Genomic DNA, 20639 nt, shown 5'->3' on the forward strand with positions numbered 1-20639 from the left:
TTTTGCAATTTCTGGACGGTCTTTTTATTAAAACGTTTCCTCCACAAAAAGGACATTTCGGAGAAATAACGTAAGGTCGACATGAACAAGTTTTTGGGGTCCAATTTTCTTTTGCGAGCCAGCTTTCCCCGAAATTGTTTAAGCGATTGTCTCACTCCTTATTCGACTAGAAGATAAGTGAGGATAGTCGTTTTGTTGAACAGTGCAAGCCCACCTTTTCTCTAGAAATGTCCTGTCGCCTTATCCTCGCGCTGTCGAAAGTCGAGTCCAGTATCCGCGTAGATTCAAAGACGCCCACCGCGGGGAACTGCAAGGTGAACATACGATACGTCATTTACCAATGAGGTTGTACTAGCCTCACAAAACAAATATGGAGCTATGAAAAGTAAGGTTACCGTTGCTATACTGCAGTTCGTTAAAAAGGTTTGGTTTGGTTTGTGGGGTTTAACGTCCCAAAGCAACTCAGGCTATGAGAGACGCCGTAGTGGAGGACTCCGGAAATTTCGACCACCTGGGGTTCTTTAACGTGCACTGACATCGCACAGCACACGGGCGCCTTGCTTTTCGCCTCCATCGAAAAGCGGCCGCCGAGACCGGGATTCGATCCCGCGTCCTTGGGAACAGTAGTCGAGCGCCGTAACCACTGCGCCACCCCGGCTTTTTTTTTTTTTTCTTTATTTCCTGACCGAGGACGTACACAAAAAAGACACATGTGACATCAATAACATGACAAAATAAAAGATCAAGCATTGACTTAAAGCTTCGGCCTTCCTTAGCTGAAGTTGTCGGATTAAAAATCCCTCATATATGACAACCCTTCAAAACTAACCAACCATTCTGACTCTAGTTTTAACGCTTTCTGTTCATCCACATATGCCCGTATGCTCTCTCTAAAGAGCTGTCTCACTGAACGTGCATCGACGTCACCATGCTCTACAGCCATTCTGCTTTTCCATATGCTGTGGAGAGCCAGTAGCATCCAAAGATCCAGCGGGGCAGTTCGTTAGAAAGAATTAGAACCCTTAAGCTTCATCTTAAGATTAGACGCAATAGTTTGCGTTCGTTTGCTTTGTCCACTTGTTTTAGCTACGACAAAGTATGACGCAATGACACAGCACTTTCTAGTTATTTGTTATTTTTATCTTTATTTCTCAACTTTAACTGTTTTGTTTTATTTTTGTTTATTTCTCGTTTATTTTTATAATTTATTCCTTTAAATACTTCATAGAGCGCAGCTCTTTCGCCCCCGTTCGGTGTCTGAACAGCATTGCCATCGGTGCCGTTTCCGGTGTAACCAAAACAAAGAGAACCACGAGCCACTAAAGCCGCGAGAGGAAAAATTCTCTTTCGTTCGCGAAAAAAATTGACTGCTTTGTAACTGTACATGCATACATAAGAGCATCTCTCAAATTAATTGCCTCAATACATCACAAAAATGCCTAAACAGTTGCGCTAAAATTTCGCGTAAGGGAGCATCCTAATTGTTCTTGGAAGCTTTTGTACATACTCATACCTTGACCTTCTCTTGCAGACTGTGCATATCTCAATATCATGCATCTGTCATTTGTGAAACTAAATTTGCAAATGGTAGATTTTTTGTTCGTGTATTCTACTCGATGCAGCGGAACCTGATCTCCGAGGTAAAACGTTTTCATGAGAACAGACTCGGGTATTTAAGTTCTACCGAAGCCGTGCACTTCGGGAGCATTGAAGAGTTCGCAGAGAAGAAATACCACCGTCAAAGTGATATTTTAATTTTTTTACAATCTGTTATACATGTTCCTAGAGCAGGTCAATGTGTGCGTGCAAGTATTGCCTTGCCTCAGTATCTGTCCCCTAGAGCACTTAAGGTGTGCGTCCTTTGCTTAAAGAAAACTTTCTTTTTTTATTATTATTTCAACTCGAAACGAATCATCACCGACATTCCCCGTACAGTGACACATACGGGTGAGCGGAAACTTCCCTAGCCTTCAAGGCGAACCCGAAAACAAAATATTTAGGGCGACAAAAAAAAAGGAAGAAGCTCAACCCTTACACGGTGTCTAGTTTCTCAGAACCAATACCTTTTTGCCGCCGGAGAAGTAGCGACACAAAATAATAAAAAATAAAAAGGGAAAACCTTCAGTCTTGTCTCGGAACGTGAGCGAGAGTGTGTCCTTTTAAACTCACGTTTTATCTTACTGCGTTCTTTTTCTGGCCATTATCTCCTCTATCCTTCTAAGAAAGGCTTTCTCAATATTCGAAATTGGGCGATCAATTCCGCATGCCTCTCTGGTGGAAGGGGCGTGGGGATGCCTTGCGTCCAACTGGACGCTCTAATGCACTTCGCACGAACGTTTCACTGTTATTTTTTTTCCAGACACACCCTACTACTTTCTTCCTTTTTGTTGTCTCTTTTCATTTCGTTCCCACCCCGTTTTCCCCGTTAAACTGCCGTCAGTCATTTCCTTTTCCTTCTGTATTTATTTCCTTCTCCGGGAGAGCTCAACTTTCCTTAACATCTCCCTCCGCTTGTTTTATTAATGCCCACTGCTTCTGTTTCGCCATTTTACGCAGTTCTTGGCGAGCTCTCTTGTTTCGCGCTTTCGTCGTCCTGTCCGCCTCAGCCTATCTTCCTTTCATTTTGTGTCGTTTTCCTTCTTTTTTTTGTTTTTTTTTTTCCTTTCCACAAGGCAAGAGGGGGAATGACCGACGGTTGTTCCGTGCCTTCTCGGCGACCTGCAAAAACGACCGCGGGCCTCACCACGCCCCTCGCGTCTCCTGAAAGCGCACGCGATCCTTACGTGTCAAGAGGACCTAGAGAATTGAGCGCAAAAAAAAAATATAATAAATAAATAAAAAGGTTGGAGAAAAAATACGTTCAAGGCAGCATGCAGCCTCTGGTTCGTGAAGCGTTGTGTCTGCGACGAAGTGGTGAAACAAAGCACCGCATTAAAAGCAACTTCCCGATGCTGGGCAGTTACCGATAAATAAAACCACCTTTGCCCCATGACATCACCTTTGGCAGTGACAAAAGCATATCAATGTTTCACACGGATAATAGATCTGAACACCGTCATTCGTGTCGTGCTTTTAAAAGGGAAGTCATGAGTTTCGAACGCACCGCTGGTAAAGCTGTTCGTGCACGTACGAGCCTTAAGAACCACGTGTAAACAGCAGGGCTGCTTCACAAATATTAAGGCGAAAGCATTTCATGGCTCATGCTGCTGTGGACAAAATGTGTTCCTCTTTTGCGGCGGCTGTGATTGGTCGAGGCAGGATGACGTCATAGAAGTCTCGACCAATCACAGAGCACCACCACTGTATGCGCGAATACGTGCCTTATATGGCAATAAGCCAATCAGTTGTCAACTACTAATTATAAATTAATTACAAATAACGGCTAAAGTAATGACCAAATTAGGTGCTTCATTATTGAACTAATTAAAGATAAATAATTAAGTAAGCGATTAATTCCTTAATTACTTACCTCAAACCTAATTACTTGATAACTAATTCATTTATGATTTCACATTTCACATTTATTTCCTTGTTAGATACATGTATACATGGTTATCAGTATTACAGAAGGAGGTCCCGAAGTAAAATCTGTCCGGGGGACCTCCTATGACAAAATGAATAAATTTCGCGGGTAACATACTAGGCAGTTATAAGAAAAGAATATGCAGGCATGCAGAGAACAAATTATAATACTAACAATAATAAACAATACAATGCAAAATACAAACAGTATAGAAAATTCTAAATAATCAATAATTAGTGCTAGTTGCGTAGCAGAATGAGGCATTCATGAGGGCTTTCGCCTTCCACGACTTTAGTCGCTAAAGTCCCTCGTAATTTTTTATTTAAATTTCCCATAGCCAGTATATATATTGTGTATGTGATTCCTATCCTGGACGTGGACGCTCTTCAGGAAATGCCATTTGTAATCACGTGTTGTAAGTTTCCCTAGTTATCGGTGTCGCTAATTTTGAGGTTCTAAAGCAGCGCTTTTCGATTCGCGTGTTGTATTTAAAACGCGACTGCTTATATGGGCGGATTAAACAACATCTGAAGAATTTTACTTTTCCCTAAGGTGCACAGTAATGATTTGCTTAATACTTTAGATTATAGAAAATTTTATCAGAATAAAAGTCTTGCATCCATTGCCGCACACTGGTCGGCCGAACGCTTAACAGAAGACAAAAAAAAAAAAAAAAACTACCTCAGAAAATGATGCCGGATATCAAATTATACACAACTCGCCGACCACCTGTTCAGCTGCAGCCTTGAGCTCCGGTTATACATATTTAATGGCATTGGTTTCACATTCTGACCGAATTCATGATAATGAAGTGAGCCCAGAGGGTAAGTGCGATCTGTGAACAGAATGGCTTCCACGTATTACGAAGAAGAAATAAAAAAGGACTACTCCAAATATTCTTCCAGATGGGAGTGCTGAAGAGGTATCAGAGGATTGGTGACATTCCAATGCTCTTTTAAATAAATGGTGGCTCGCTTAGTCACATGGCGTCCCTCACCGAGCAAGTCACTTTGAAACATTAAGCCCCATAAATAGAGGTAACCCTTCCTCTAGCTTCGAGGAGAAAATTTCAAAGCGCTGACGTTACATCCTGTCATGAACCACCACATTGCAGCAGACAGAATCACAAATAATTAAATTGTTTACCTGAAGAATTACCTAAGGTATAAGTTGGTATCATTCTTGTGTTATAATATGGATGATAGGATATGTAATGTCGTGTCAAGTTATGCTGCGAAGTGTTTTGTGTTATATTGTGTAACGTTGAACAATGTTGCGCAGGGTAAAGCTAACATCCTCAAGCATGATTACTTGAGTGGCGTCCGTTGGGTACCCGCGAATGATGAAGTGTGTGTGTGTGTGTGTGTGTGTGTGTGTGTGTGTGTGTGTGTGTGTGTGTGTGTGTGTGTGTGTGTGTGTGTGTGTGTGTGTGTGTGTGTGTGTGTGTGTGTGCGTGCGTGCGTGCGTGCGTGCGTGCGTGCGTGCGTGCGTGCGTGCGTGCGTGCGTGTGTGCGTGTGTGCGTGTGTGTGTGTGTGTGTGTGTGTGTGTGTGTGTGTGTGTGTGTGTGTGTGTGTGTGTGTGTGTGTGTGTGTGTGTGTGTGTGTGTGTGTGTGTGTGTGTGTGTGTGTGTGTGTGTGTGTGTGTGTGTGTGTGTGTGTGCGCGCGTGCGTGCGTACGTGCATACGCGCGTTTTAAGGAACTAATATAACTTGACATCTGTCGCAATGACACTGAACTGCGGTTCCACTGGGCCCCTTAATACTTGTGATGGATGCTAACATCGTCAAAAACGAATTAAAGGAACCCGCCTTTTTTTTTTTTCAGTTTCCTCTGTGTCCTTAATGACTTTTCTCCAAGAAACAAAGGAGCACTTAGGCTAATGCAGTGAGGCGAGATCAGTTTCAACTGGGCAAAAAATGCTTCCAACGCATACACCATTGCGTTTTGAAATTTAGATAGGGTGACAGAATTAAAACACCAGCTGAAGTTTACCAACGAACAGTTCTGAGTTTATGCCAGGAAATAGAACAAGAGAACTGATTTCGACACACATTTCTAAAGCTGTTTCAGATCGAGAAGCAAAAACCAACCAGCCGAAGTACTTCGCGCATTAATGCTGATACCACTTATCGATCCGATGCCTCTGGCATATGACTCAAGAAATAAGATGATGTTTCCCGTTTGGAGATATTTGGTTGGCCATTTGGCGAATAATAGCTACTGCAAAGGGCAGACTTCTTGGGCCCATAGCGTGCTATGTGTAGCCAAGCACAATATGTCATGGTATTCTGAGCAGCTAGCAATTAGTTGTTTTTTTGTAAGTGGGGAGTAAATAAAGGTTGAAATAAGCACACATGAGCGGCGGAAACATCATTCGATGATGTCTACGGTACTTCCTAAAACTTCCGCATAACTGCAAATTTGACAAGACCCGAGTATATCTCATGGAATCCTGCATGTTGCACAGATATATTTTCGTAGTTTTTGCATTTATGCGCATACAAAGGAAAACATCGAATATTTCGACATTTTTTTTTTTCATGTTCATAGTTTTTCTGAGAGAAGCGGAGAGGGAATGGCGGGGAGGTCAACCGAAAAAGGAAAGGTTTTCTGCCCTGCAGTAGGGAAAAGGTGGCAAAGAGATATCAGTCTAAATGAGAAAGGGGAGTAAGATGGCAGAAGAAATCCGTAAACGAAAAGCCAAAGTCATAGCCTGTCGTGTAGGCATGTCATTCTCAGGAAAAAGTGCCTGGCACGCTTTTACCGCACGCCCACTGACAAAAAAAAAAAAAAACATCCTCATATAATCCCCGCGGCAACCATCATAGCTTAGTTTCTGTCATTTATTTTTTTGCATTATCTCTTTTTTTTAGAGGGGGGGGGGGGGGTGATTGCTTAGAGACTTTCAGGGGAATACCTATGTTTGTGCTGACGAACAGGACTTCATTGGTACACTAAACCCAATGACTGAATGTTAGAAGTCTTTATGAGAAATAAAAAAAATTTAATTTGGTTTAAACGAAAGTTTGGGCATAAATTTGTAATCTAACTTAACCGCAAAAGGAATTATCCTTCAATTTGTTGCCCCAATACAAATGTTTGAACATCGTAATTCCGCAACCGCCTAGCCATGCTATTTTCAGAAACGGTTTCTCTCAGCATAGAGAAAAAATTACTGTCATTGTATTGTTATCCGAAATATCCTATCCATGCAGAGCAGAAAAAAAAGGATAGTCTTGCGTCAACTTACTGAGCAACTGCTTTCGTAGTATTCTTGTCATTAGCGCGTCTACCCAGAGCTACGACAGTATCATAAAAACGAGGCTTCAAGAGAAACGCATTCAACTTCCCAGAGTGGAACACAGAAGCTATTAACACTCAACCACGCCTGCGGGCCATTTACGGGCGAAATTTCAAACAAAGTCCTAGCTAGCCAATAACAAGAGACCATTAGTTACACCGGCAGGTTGTAACTAATGTCGCGCTTGAAAAACAAACATCCGATAAATAAATCAAGACACTCAGCAAGTAGAGAGTGAAAGTGGCCGAAACAGCATCGAGACTAGTGTAAGCGGAATTAGTGACATAAGGTCAACTAGAAGCACGCACACACAAGCGAGGCGCGATCAAGCAGGAAAGAAGCACCGAAAGAGAGCAGTGAACGCTTTTGAAATGCAAAGTAGGCAGCCGCAAAGCGCCGGGGCAAAATTACACTCGACGACGTGCATGCCACCGTCGTTAATTGATTTACGTGGTCCATCAGCGCGCGGACTTTTTCGTCTTGGAAGCCCGAAAGCGCGCCCGACGGGACGAGCGAACAACGGTGCATAATCACTTTCTGCCTGTCAGGTGAAGCGTGAGCGACTTCCCAGAAGCTCATCAAGAACCCTCCTTCGCATAGCTATTGTTTTCTTTTCCACTGTTTCTTTTCTCTTTTCTCTTTGTGTTCCACATATTTCTCTACTTCACGGTACCTAACGCGCGAGCATTATATGCCCCGTCTCCTTCTAAAAGAATGCAGCACTGTGGAGGGCACGAGTGGCTTACGCTAATCGGATTCCGGGATAGCCAAGCCGTTTGCACGTTCACAACTGCTCATCACTAGCGGCGCCTTGTCTCGAGAACGCAAATTACCACCGCAAACGCCGACCTCGTGGCAAAGGCCAGTGACGAAGAGTGCTGGCACTGGAAAACCAGCAGATTTGCCACCTCTGCACGTGATTGGCTAACGCTGCCGTTCCAGCCTCCACAAAGGTGCACATGTTTAAGGCCGGCAGAGCATAAATAAAGTTGTCACTTTTTTTTTTTTTTTTTTTTTTCCAGATCCTGCTTTCTGTATATTCGCTCGAACGTCCCCCACGTACTTTCTTCCAATGACAGCACCTCATCGGACGTCCAGTCATGCGCAATGTTCCGGTCATTGTTTGCCTTCCCAAGCTCCGCAGCACGAATAAAAAAGTAGCCATAGAAAGAACAGGTGCCGCTGCGCGATGGCGTTGGCAAGCGTGAATACGAATAGTGAACTTTCGAAGTTAAGCGTGCATGGACGTGTTGAGTGGCACAAAACGTCTGGCGGACCGACGGTGTTAGCGTAGGAGGGCGTGGCTGCTTCCGGTCGATCAACAACGAGGTCGAACTGTTCTTTCCTTTAGCGAAAGAATAGATGGTTGGTTGGTTTGTGGGGTTTAACGTCCCAAAGCGACTCATGCTATGAGAGACGCCGTAGTGGAGGACTCCGGAAATTTCGACCACCTGGGGTTCTTTAACGTGCACTGACATCGCACAGCACACGGGCGCCTTGCTTTTCGCCTCCATCGAAAAGCTGCCGCCGAGGCCGGGATTCGATCCCGCGTCCTTGGGAACAGTAGTCGAGCGCCGTAACCACTGCGCCACCCCGGCGGGGTCGAAAGAATAGAGGTGACAGTTTAACTAAAGAAATGGACTTCGATACTTTCTTTAATTTTTCAGCCCAGCTAGCTTTTTTCGCTCCAGTGTAGAAGGAGAAGACGGGGCAGTTAATATTTACTTCGCTTTCAAGTTCAGTAGTCTTTGCCTATATTAGTCGTTAACATAGTTTCCGTTGAGGAAATAAACTGTGTTAGAGCCACGACCTCTGCAGCCGGCATAGCGCGAAGGCGGTGGTAAGCAGATAAAGAAATAATAAAGCACTCCTTAGCAAGGGAAAACGTGTAACGAATAAAATTTGAATAGATTCGAAATGCTCCAAGGGGCTTGCAAATTTTGTTTCCTTGAGCTCAAATACAAACTATTCGCAATGGATATTTCCCGCTGGTCGGGTGCCATGAGGACGCTCGAGGTTGGTGTTTTTTTGATTGACGAGGAAGTTTTTGAACTCTACATGAGCTAAGAATAGTTACTCGTCTTCGTAAATTTACTTTCATACTTTTCTTTAAGTGCACATTTTTTTTTTTTTTTTCAGAACGGAAGTGAACATTCATTTCAGCCTTAGATTGATCAACAAAAGAAGAACCCTGTCCTCTCCAAGGTCACTTGATAAGCGGGGAACTCTGCGGCTCTGGGGCTCATAATCAACGTCTTCGATGTATTCAGCACATGAACTACTCTCAGAAAAGCACTATTCCACTGTTGCAGCTAGCATTTGGAAAATTCCTACAAAGATGGCGGTCAAAAAAAAAAAAGGAAAGAAAAGTGTTCAGAAGCGCATTCTCAGCCCTAGCGCATAATTTAGGGTTAATAGACCTAAATACACAGATAATAAGCTAAGGTATGAAACTCTCAGGAGTCATTCGCTGCGGCATCTGTCATATCCAGAATTACTTTCGGATGTTAAGCCCAATAAACAAATCAGTCAAACATTTGTTAATAACAAACAGCTGGCTGGTAGTGGCCATGGGGAGTTCGAAGCAGTAGACAAGATTATGCCTTTATTAGTTTTCCTGCGATTCAAAAATCTTATGTGCGGCTCTCAACTCCCTAGAAATGAAGACTGAAAATTGTTTCTGGTATGGCCATAAGTCTACACTTCCTCTGACCACAACGTATAATCGTCACTATCTAGAAGAAAAAAAAACTAAGCTTGCCAAAGAATTAAAATCATTTGATCATTCAGTTAGACAAGAAAGGCTAGTTTCAAATTGCGTCCAGTTATCGCAGTGCTTAAACTAAGAGAGAAAATTGTTTAAACATTCCGAACTGTTATCTTAACAGAGAATAAGTGTCTTTACAATTGCTTTTACAAGATACTTACCACTAAACAATGATCTAAATAAATGTTGTATATGGTAATTTGGCAACCGCAGCCCCTCTTCTCCCTCCAAAAGAATTTATAAAATTTTTAAAAACATATTTTCGTCATACTTTTGTGGCACCTACTTGCGAGTCCGCCAGTTCATCGACATCCTTCACTTTCCTCCGCTGGCGATAGCGGCGGTACACTGTACGCATCTTCAAAGTTTGCCCGTCCGTTGTGTCCTCGTCCTGCGCGAATCAATTAAGGACTGTGCGAACTTGATCACCCCTATCATTAATTTTTCATTATCACTCGCTATCCAAACCTGCAACTTCTTTTCAAGCCTCCCATTTCACACGAAAAGCAGGGACAGTCACCGTATCACCTGTAGCACCGTCTGAGTATCGCTACGATGTATATGGAACACTCCAAGTTATGTGCTTGCTGATAGTATTGTTTAAGCTAATGGTCAGCTACCAGCATATTTGGTCGGCATGGCTTAAATTATTAAGTCTCAGCCTTCTTCCCTATATTATATATATATATATATATATATATATATATATATATATATATATATATATATATATATATATATATATATATATATATATATATATATATTTACTGCCCTTATTTTTTGTCCTCACGCAAACGATGCCTCACGAGCTGTCACAGCAGCTGACGATATGGACTAAATTTGATATGACATTCCTTAATGTTGATTCGCATCCATAACTATTAGTCTGAATTTAACCTTAAGCACTCCTAAAGGGCTAATAAGACGATAAGAAAAGAACTCAGGAAACAAGATCAGTCATCACTTATTTTTGACACACCCTCCCCTACCCCCTCTCTCGCTCTCTTCCAAGTTCTCGGTGTAACTGAGCCTTACGATGGCATAGGCAGAGCTTCACCATGCTTACCAAAGCAGCAGGTCAATGGGAAAAGTTTATAGTGACGACATACGGCGTCCGCTAAGATCTACCGTGCAGCCTACAAGCAATCCAGTATAGAAACACCCCTCGGGAACAGGGCGCAGACTTCTCGCTCCTCATCATTCGCGGTATGATGTCATGTATTCTCTTGTCCCGTCATGTACGTACTTAAAGGAAACAGCCCGCTCTCACCGATGGCGCGATGCCAACGAAGGTTGACTTCTCCCTAGCAGACAGGGCCACTGCACAGGCCCCGGTCACTGGGTAGGGAATGGGGCAGCCGGAGCAGAGGGCCTTCTGGGTCGGGTCAACCTGTGTGTGAGCGTCGGTGGCTGCATGGAACTGGGACTCGATGCCTCCAAGCAGGCACATCTGGTTTCCTGCGGACGCATTATAGACTTACACATATCTGTCCGAAGGCAAAAACTTCACCACGAACAGGCTCATATCAACAGCCATATTTAACTCTGGACTCGTTGAGGGCAACTATAATCCCCAAAAACGAGAGAGTTGAAGTATAAGGCTTCACCGCGCTGTCTACGCAGCCCATTAACTACCTGCCACACACTTCGTGAACACAGCTATGCGAGTGGCTATACAAGAATGTAGACAAGTTGGTATATGTTATGCCGTATCGGATTTAATTTCTTACCATAAGCATTACGGGCTTACAATTATTTCAAGTATTTTTCATTAGCTCACTTTATTTTTCCAAGCAGTTATTGTACTGCATTTATTTTTTTTTGCCACAGTATCAGTAAGACAAATCACTCCTGCTTGAACCCGGAGTCCCACTAAACGTAGAATAAAATTAATAAACTAAAGACAATCTGACAAAACATCTGCACAGTACATGAAGATGTCTTCTTCATTTCTGGTAAATCAGCTGCAGACTCAGTATTTATCGAATATATCTCTGTATTGAAACAAGTTACTACGAGGGTCTCCACGTGTTCCACATCGCCCGCTTCCTTCGAAACATAACCAATGTTTCGTTTCATAGAAAAAGTGGCAGTTTTCTCTCGCCTGATTTCAAAATTTAGTACTGTCTTCAGTACTACTGAGCATGCTGTCATAAGTGCTGATTCATTATTCATTTCCTTATTCGGGTTCCGAGGAGCTGAGCTCTCAAATACATTCACTTTTCGCCCTCTCCTGAACGAAGACGGAGCAGCGATAGCTGTAGAGCGCGGATTGCCCTCAACTGCCCCATGACTGCTTCGCACCAAAGCCCACATGAGCCAGGCACATCTTAGTCACGCGATCCAGAGGTGCTCTTAAACCCCATTTCTAGGCATTGGCCGGAGTTTCAAAAGACAATGAAAAGACGTTCAGTACAAAGCTCTTAGGCACGGCTATGTTTTTATCGGACAAAAAATGAATCGCCCTTCATACTAATTGCGCGTAGCTTATTTTCTCTCAAGTCAATTTTTAAAATTTTATGGTTTAAGGTTACTACACGTAGTTCGGTCTCGGCGACGGACTCCAGTTTCAAGCCACACACACGCAGAAGGTCTCACCTACGACAGCGCCGCAGAAGGCGTGCCTGGCCGGTTGCAGCCGGCAGCGCCGCTTCCAGATGCGTCGCTTAGGCCTCCAGGAACGTAGCTCTCCCATCGAGTGACCATCCTCGTCCATGCCGCCCCAGAGCCAGAGATGCTCCTCGTCGGCGGAGTCCATGGTGGTCAGCGCCAGGGAGTACGCAAAGGGCGCCCACAGGCTCACCGCCTGGAACCACCTGCGCCAGAGGTTTAATATAGATAGAGAGATAACGTATTTCATACAAAGAACATCGGGGAGAGCCCCCTCTTAGGTGAATCTGCCTAGTCAGCTATTATGCGCCAGAGTGGATGGGCAATTGCTAAGAAATGTTTCTTCGGTGCCCGTTTTATTCTAAAGCGGTTAGTGAGCTCCTAGATGAAAACAGCATAAAGTTCCTTGACCTAAAAATTTCATTTTTTGGAAGGGCGTATGTGTGGTATGTACAGCCGTGAACAAAAGTGGTATACAACAATCAGCCGCTGACGGAGCTCAAAACAACTGTTAGTAACGCCATATAGCGATACCTGCGGGGACAGTGACAGTGACACGTGCATGTGGATAAAAGGGGGCACCGTTACTATTGCCTCGATGCCCAATAGCTGCTGTTAAATGAAGTCGCAATGCAGTTTTCCCGAGCTCCGCAACCGGCTGAGTGTTGTATACCACTTTTGTTCACGACTGTACAGTCCTAGGTCACAAAAGCCATCCTCGTCTACAGTAGCGCTCATTCGAAGGTAGTTATAAATGAGCAACTGTCATGAATTTCCTCAATTCCAGGTTGGAAAAATGATGTTACCTTCAAATGTCTCAAAGCGTTAAAATACAGACAGAGCGTTTGTGCATCTCCGGCTATCCTCCAGATACCTTGCCAGCAGTTAAACAGTTTAAGAGAGCCTGCTACAAAAGAAAAAGATCATTATAAAGGAAGGTAAACAAGATCAGAGGCTTAGTACTCAATTAATTCCGTACGTTCACAATTTCAGTCTTATGAAGGTTTCAAAAAGATAAAATGTAAGCGTGCTCTCCTCCGCGCCAATTAAGCTCTCAAAAATTTGTCCACTGATGGTGAAAAAGCAAAAGTCGTATTCTAGTATCGAACACCAACCCTGTTTCACCCAGTGCGCTACCAATGTAGTTTACATTATAACACTCACTTGTAATAAAGTGTACATTGGTCAAACAGGATGCTGTTTTAATGAGAGAGCCGAAGATCACTACGATCAAGTCGAAGATATAAAAGAGCGTAATCTTGCCATTCACTGCAGGGATTGTAAGCGTAAGCCCATTTTCCGAAAAACTAAGCTGCTTGGGAGCGGAAAAGATCAGACTAAAAAGAGATTGCTGATGCATATCACACTAGGAAGGAGGGAGATCAATGTGTCAGCACCCTGTCATTGTCTCTGAATGATAATAAAATGGCCTTTTCATACAAACACGATTGACTATCAGGTGGAAATAATACAGCTGCGCTTAAGCTTGAATTTTGCCGAATAAAATTTAGTTGGAAGCGCAGCATTCGTCCTGTCATGTGTGTTTCTACTTCTCGTTTTTTTGTGCCGCAAGCGTTTTACAAGCTGGAGCTATTATTACCGCTACTTTGAGCGGAGGAAACGAGACAAGTCTAGCGGTTGTTTGGTGTACTAGAGGTTAGCGCAGCGTATCAAAGAAACGTATACCGGCCATGCTGGAGGTCGAACTCGTAGACGGCGTCGGTGATCCTGCTACGGTTAGCGGGAGAGGTCGTAACACCACCGAGAATCCAGATGTGGCAGCCGAAGTACACCGCAGCCGACGCCATCAAAGGTCGAGGAAGGCTGGGAAGGCTCTCCCAACGGCCATTAGTAACGTCAAAGCACTCGACGGTGTCAGTAATCCTGCGAAAAGTGGCGTCCATCCTCCCTTCATTTGGTTACCATAGCTTTCTTTTCCGACGCAATTTACAATTGGATTTTATATTCATTTTGGTCTCTCTTTTTTTTTTTTTTTTCACTTTCCAAAGCGACTCAGGCTATGAGGGACGCCGTTGTAGAGGACTGCGAATCGTTTAAACCACCTGCACCTTTTTAGCGTGCGCTATAGTACACGGGCGTTTAGTGCCTCAACTCCATCAAATCATGGTCAAAGCGGCCATAATCAAACCCGGGTCGTACGGCTAGGCCGTCTGATCACCACTGAGCCACTGCGGCGGTACCAATTTGCATTTGTATTCGAGAACTTTACCGTCGTTATTAAACCGAGCATCACTTAACAGCACAATAGGCCAGTGAAATTATAAAATGTAGTGTGCTCTATTTTTTCTTCTCGCAGCGACGGAGTTAAAACCTGAGACGTGCACACCGAGCTTGAAAAAATAAACTGCTCAAATTAAGCAAAAACAAATGAGTTACAAAACATTAAAAAATAAAACTCCGTCTTGTCTGCTTTCACCATATTAATTCGGAATTCACCAAAATCCCGGATAATTTGGTATAAAAAGTCGTAAGGGTAGGGGGAATGTGGGGGAGGGCAGTTAACGGAGACGTCCAATCAACGGGCCTTATTTTTTTTTCAACTGCTTTGAACTTTTATTTTCTTTCATTTCGCGATGCTTGGTGCTGGTTTCCACTAGCAAGCGCGAGCACTTAACCCTCATCAATATGTAACCACTGAGAACTCAGAGCAGCTTGCGGCCTTCGCAATTTTATTTTTTTTTTTTACTCGCCCAAGTGCTCCATGGCAGCTTCTGCATAATTTCGATTCAAGTGCAGAAACCCGAGGGCCTGTGCGACGACAAAAGTGCGTCTTCCCTCTCTCAGACTTGACTAACTCGTCTGCACTGATCAATGCCCGATCGCGATCGATTTAGAAAGGGGTCTTGCTTTTATTTTTTCTTACATTCATATGGCCTCCTCTTTCCAAGAGTTAAAAGAATGCACAGCGCCTTTCTCCTCATACCTGGATCACAGCCTCGAACTCGCGCGTATTCACGTGAGTTGTCTACGCTTGTAGTTTTAAGAAGCTTGGAAAGAACAGTGCCCGTCATAAACGAACACTGTACCAAGATGATATTGTATGTGATTTTTAACTTCTCGAAGATCCTTGCGTGTTGTCATAGACGCAGCAGTGAACGGGCATGATCTGACCATCTCTTCGAATTTCGACAACTTGTGGTTATGCTATATCGTAAAACACAAAAACAGCGTTCTGAATTTCACCTCTGAGGATACACGGCCGTTGCTGTCGACTTTGTGACAACTACTTCCGAATTTTACACTCAACGAGCAACCACCATGAGAGAAGAGACGTCACGTAAACTACGTCTAACTAAACGTAGAATCGACGCTTCCGTACAAACCATGCATATAACAATTCATGGAAAAACAATTGTCTTTGCACATTTCAAAACCTGGTACCAGCTGCCACCTATTTAAAGCAGGCAAAAAACAAAGATACACTCACCGCGAAATGCAACAGGTTGAATTATACACGACATAAAGCTGTGTTATCAATGCATACTAACAGCTGTAGTACGGATAAAACAAAGGAGTGCGCAGTGTTCTTCACTATTTTACCTGATCACACAGAGAGGCATTTATTGGATGACACTCCGGCAAGACAGCGACAGAGAAGTAATAACTTGCCACAGTGAGGTCGCCTATTATATCCCGTTTACGTCTAAGACAGGTGCATTAATAGTGAGTACTAACTGCTATTCATACTTACCTGCCAGAGTTGTCCTTGCCTCCAGCGACGTAAATGCATGTTCCGACGGCCACGCAAGCATGACACGCTCTAGCCTGGCTCATTGAAGCGCACTTCTTCCATGACATCCTGCGGACGTCCAGCGAGAAGCAGGCCGCCGACGCCGCAGGTCCTTCGTACTCCAGGGCGTCGAGGTTGAAGCCACCTCAAGGATAGGAAAAAAGGAGGCAAAGATATCCTCGCGTTGAGTTCGAATGTAAGAAAGCCATTATTATAAGAGCAATAATAATAATAATAATAATAATAATAATAATAATAATAATAATAATAATAATAATAATAATAATAATAATAATAATAATAATAATAATAATAATAATAATAGGGTCTCTTAAGATATCTTTTAAGAGGTAAATGGCGAAATCCTACTCTTTCTACTCTTATCATTCGCCTGTTTCTTTTGCATCTTCTGTTAAGCAGTTTCTTTTTCTTTCTCTTCGTCTGTCATTTTAGTCATTACTAGTCATTATTAAGCACCTTTAGTAATTTTTTATTAACTGTAGTCGTTGCAAGACGTCGTTAGACGTATTGACAACTTTCAGTCATTAGTAATTAGTAGCCATTTTAGTAATCACTCATTACTAAGAATTTTATTAATTTATTCGTTACAAGTCATTATTAGACATAATGGTCATTAGAATTCATTAGTAGTCATTAAAGTAATTATTAGTCAAACAGGACAGGAAAGGTACATCATCTGTCGCTCGCGGAATCTCGCTGACACACTTGCGAACAAACCTCGCCAACTCGAGATTTTCACCATGAGCCTAGGAAGGATTCGCCTTAAATGAAGCTTCGGATACGTGTCAGTAGAACCACTACAAGTGCAGGCAGGCATGGCGTGGCGATTCAACCGCTTTTCTGATAAATGGTTCTAAGCTGATCGGATTACCTTTATTGTACCTCATATCCGGCACTTCTAGCGCGGGACGCTGCGCTACAAGTTCATTCGTGCCTTACTCAGGTCTCAACGACAAGCACAGTAAGCGTATCAGATAATAATGCCGTGATAAAAAGCAGCCCAATATTTTTTTCCTTGTCTTTCCAGGAAACCCGATTGTCGTGTAGTGCAAAGTATGACAGTTGAGAAAGCCTGAATTAGCCAGTGCAGTACATTCGTAGTCATTGGACAAGAAAGAAAAGAACTGCACAAAAATGATGGCACAAACGTTTCGGGAATACGCTGCCAAGGCTGAGAAATCTGATTTCACAACTAGGCACGGACTTTATAGAATATACAGCTGCTGAAGTATAAAATACTACCGCATAAGGAAAACACAACATAGCCCCACCGTGGCTCACAGAAATAGCTGCAAAATAATGAGAGTTAATATAATACTGTTATAATTAAATAATGAGAAAGTTCGTGATTTTACGTAACATGCCCGTGTAAATATTAGAGAAAAAAGAAAAGAGTAGAATGCCCTATGTTAACAGCACTCTAGTTATATGACACGTGCACACGGACACACCTCTGTGAGAGCGACAAAAATGTTGCGCTCACCTACAATGTAGATGTGATCTTCTACGCGCGCTGCAGTGTGGTAACTACGAGCGTGGGGCATAAAACCGCAGAGTTCCCAGGTGTCTTCTTCGAAGAGGTAACGAATAACAGCAGAACCTTGAATAGGAACGAACATCGTTAAGAAGCAAATAAAATGCAAGACTGCGCAGAGGTTGAAAGAGTACAGGTGCAGTCGAAAGTAAATGGAAGGTCCGACAGCGTGGAAAACCGTGTCGCAGCGGTTTCTAACGCTGGTTCTGGTAACTGATTAACTCGGTCGCTAGGAAGCTGCGCGCGCTATCAGCAGACCTTTATCTGCAGCGTAACAGTGGTCACTTTCGGCGGCTGAAACGGATGCTTTTTGGTTTTCACATGCGACGCCATCGACTTTTCTGGCGCTACCGGCGACGTGTTTGAAGAGCGATTCGCGTCGTTTGAAAACGTCGGCAGCTGGCGCGTACGGCCATGGGCATACTACCTGGGAGCGAGCACTGCCCCGACTGTTTATGCCCAAGGCCGAACGCGCGAGCTGCCGACCATTTTCCAAACGGCGCAAATCTGTCTTCAAACACGTCGCCTGTAGCGCCAGAAAACTCCATGGCGTTACATGTGAAAAGCAACAAGCATTCGTTCCAGCCGTCGAAAGTGACCACCGTTACGCTGCAGATAAAGGTCCGCTGATAAGGCGCGCCGCTTCCTGGTTACCGAGCTAATCAGCTACAAAAACCGGCGTTAGAAAGCGCCGCGACACGGTTTGCCACGCTGTTGGACCTTCCATTTCTTTTGACTGCACCTGTACAACACAGAGTATTTCGGTGACATCAAAGTAGCTTGTAAGTTATATTTAGAACGAATATTAGATCAACGGTTAAAGAAGCGCACACTAGAGGTGAAGGTGCGTGCAGCATGTTTACTTAGGTGCGCCGGGCCAATCGGAGCATGATTGCAAGAAACCACAGCCAACGAAAAACGTCACACAGAAAGGAACGCAAGTCTGGCTAACAACCGAGCTTTACTGATGGAATCGGAGCCATCTGCCGCCTCCATTGAGGACCTGTAATTGTCGGTCGCCACAATGACTAGAACGTCTGTTTCCTTCGCCTAAGGGTACTGGGCTGGAAACGGCCGCCCTGTTTTCTTCGGGCTTGATGCGAGAATCGACCCTCACGATGAGCCAAGACGCCCCTTTTTGCCTTCTCGTGTACCCATCTGTCCAGATTACGCGTCTCAATTAATGAACAGCTTCTCATCAAATAAACAACATTTCCTCGGTTTCGAATATGTTCTCAGAAGTCTGCTCCTTCTGTCACGAACGGCCCCGCCATGTGCATTCTAGACAGTTGAGTTCAAAGCCGTGAGTTGACGCAGCGAAAATCTTTTGCGGATGATCATGCATCCCCAACACTTTTATATCCGATAGGACTAACAAACAATATAACCAGTAAAAATAACTAGGTGCAGATCATCATTTTCTCTCGAAAGCTTTCATTCTTCACCCTCTCGGCCAGCTGGGACGTCTGCCACAATGTGCAGGGTGAGATGATTTGCGAAACCCCGGTGCCACAAGCAAGAGGGTCATCATCATCATCATCAGCAGCAGCAGTAGCAGCAGCAGCATCAGCCTGACTATACCTACTGCAGGGCGAAGGCCTCTCCCATATTTCTCCACTTAACCCGGTTCTGTGCTAGCCGCATCCACTTGACCCCTGCGAACTTCTTAACCTCATCCGCCCACCTAACTTTCTGCCGCCCTCCGCTACGCATTCCTTCCCTTGGAATCCAGTTTGTTACCCTAAGCGACCATCGGTTATCCTCTCTTCGCACTACATGTCCTGCCCATGTCCATTTCTTCTTCTTAACTTCCACTAGAATGTCGGTAACTTGAGTTATTTCTCTGACCCACTCTGCACGCTTCCTATCTCTTAATTTTATCCCTACCATTTTTCGTTCCATAGCCCTCTGGGTTGTCCTCAACTTAAGTAGAACTCTCTTGGTTAGCCTCCACGTTTCAGCGCCATAGGTGAGTACAGGTAAGATGCAACTGTTATATACTTTCCTCTTTAGAAGCAAGAGGGTAAAATGCATTAAAGTAAGCTTCGGTAACCCCACGTTACGTGGTGCATGTATTAAGCTGGAAGCGTTCGTCTAACGTGAATTTAGCTATGAATTTTAATTTATCTTTCATTCATGGCGCATTTAGATTTGTTAATACACTGTGCAGTTTGCACACACATCTAATGGGCTCCATAAATACATTGCAGACTGCATTTAAGATTGTTTCTTTCTTAATGTTACTGTTTTCAAAGCCTTTTAGTCACAAGTTAAAAGTACATGGATTGATTACAACCTACACGCGAAATAGCGCCGAAACTTCGCATTCTTGTTTTTATGGGCTGTCAAGCCTAGACAGTTGTTGGCTGCGCTGACAAGTAATCATGGGCAAGGAAATTCGAGGAGACTGCTTATAGAACAGAGGGGAGTGTAAGGTCTTGGGCTATAAGACTAAGTTGTCTAACCAGTCATAGGCACGCATTTTGATATATTAGAGCCTTTTTGGGTGCTTGATAAACTACTACGATTAAAGAGGTGCGCATCTACTAACAAGGACATTACCGCTTTCCACAGGGCAACAAAGTAAGGGCGCCGTACTACCAAGAAGTCACTCGTATATGTTAGCACACTGAACAAGTCCCCGACCAGATTATGAGACGGAAGAGCTTATGAGCAAAAGGTAATACCTAAATCCTCTCGCATTGGATCCTGAGGATTTATGCCTCCCAGAAGAACGAGAACAGGACCGCTCGCTTGAAGCTCTGGCGAAGAGCGCAGGTTTTCAAGGCACTCGTGAAGAGCAGAATTGGACCTGGAAGATAAAAAGAAGAGACACACGCCGCTTTAAAATGCAACGATATATCTACACTTTGAATAAGCTCATTTCGAAAAAGCTTTATGCAGAACCACTTTTGAGCCTAATGATGTTTCCTGAAAATGAAAAAAAGTGAGAAATAACTTTCAGCTTTTAGAAGCAGTGCTCAAGGGTCATAAATTCCATTTGTAAGTCACAAGATTATGCAAGGTAGTGACAATAAACACCCACCAAGATAACACCATAAAATATCAGTCAAGAAAAGTATGTCATATCTCGTTGCTAAGTAAAATGTTAACACCCAGCTGGTTAG

General features: G+C 43.6%; 1 protein-coding gene across 2 annotated transcripts in view; it reads right to left on the reverse strand.

The window, feature by feature from the left end:
* The window catches only part of LOC146182234 (alpha-scruin-like), a 138851-nt gene that overhangs the window by 14479 nt on the left and 103733 nt on the right, over window positions 1-20639 (reverse strand). The window contains exons 3-10 of one of the 2 annotated variants that reach the window (XM_084575982.1): window positions 20199-20323; window positions 17461-17577; window positions 15918-16101; window positions 13892-14089; window positions 12194-12411; window positions 10866-11053; window positions 9879-9983; window positions 215-307 (exon numbers count right to left, since the gene is read on the reverse strand). In XM_084575982.1, coding sequence (XP_084432108.1) covers window positions 215-307; window positions 9879-9983; window positions 10866-11053; window positions 12194-12411; window positions 13892-14089; window positions 15918-16101; window positions 17461-17577; window positions 20199-20323 — 1228 coding nt within the window. The remainder of the gene's footprint in view (window positions 1-214; window positions 308-9878; window positions 9984-10865; window positions 11054-12193; window positions 12412-13891; window positions 14090-15917; window positions 16102-17460; window positions 17578-20198; window positions 20324-20639) is intronic. The other variant, XM_084575983.1, reaches the window with a different exon arrangement.

Source organism: Amblyomma maculatum, chromosome 8 (assembly GCF_055883805.1).
Source record: "Amblyomma maculatum isolate TAMU_Amacu chromosome 8, ASM5588380v1, whole genome shotgun sequence".
In the NCBI taxonomy this organism is placed as follows: domain Eukaryota; kingdom Metazoa; phylum Arthropoda; class Arachnida; order Ixodida; family Ixodidae; genus Amblyomma; species Amblyomma maculatum.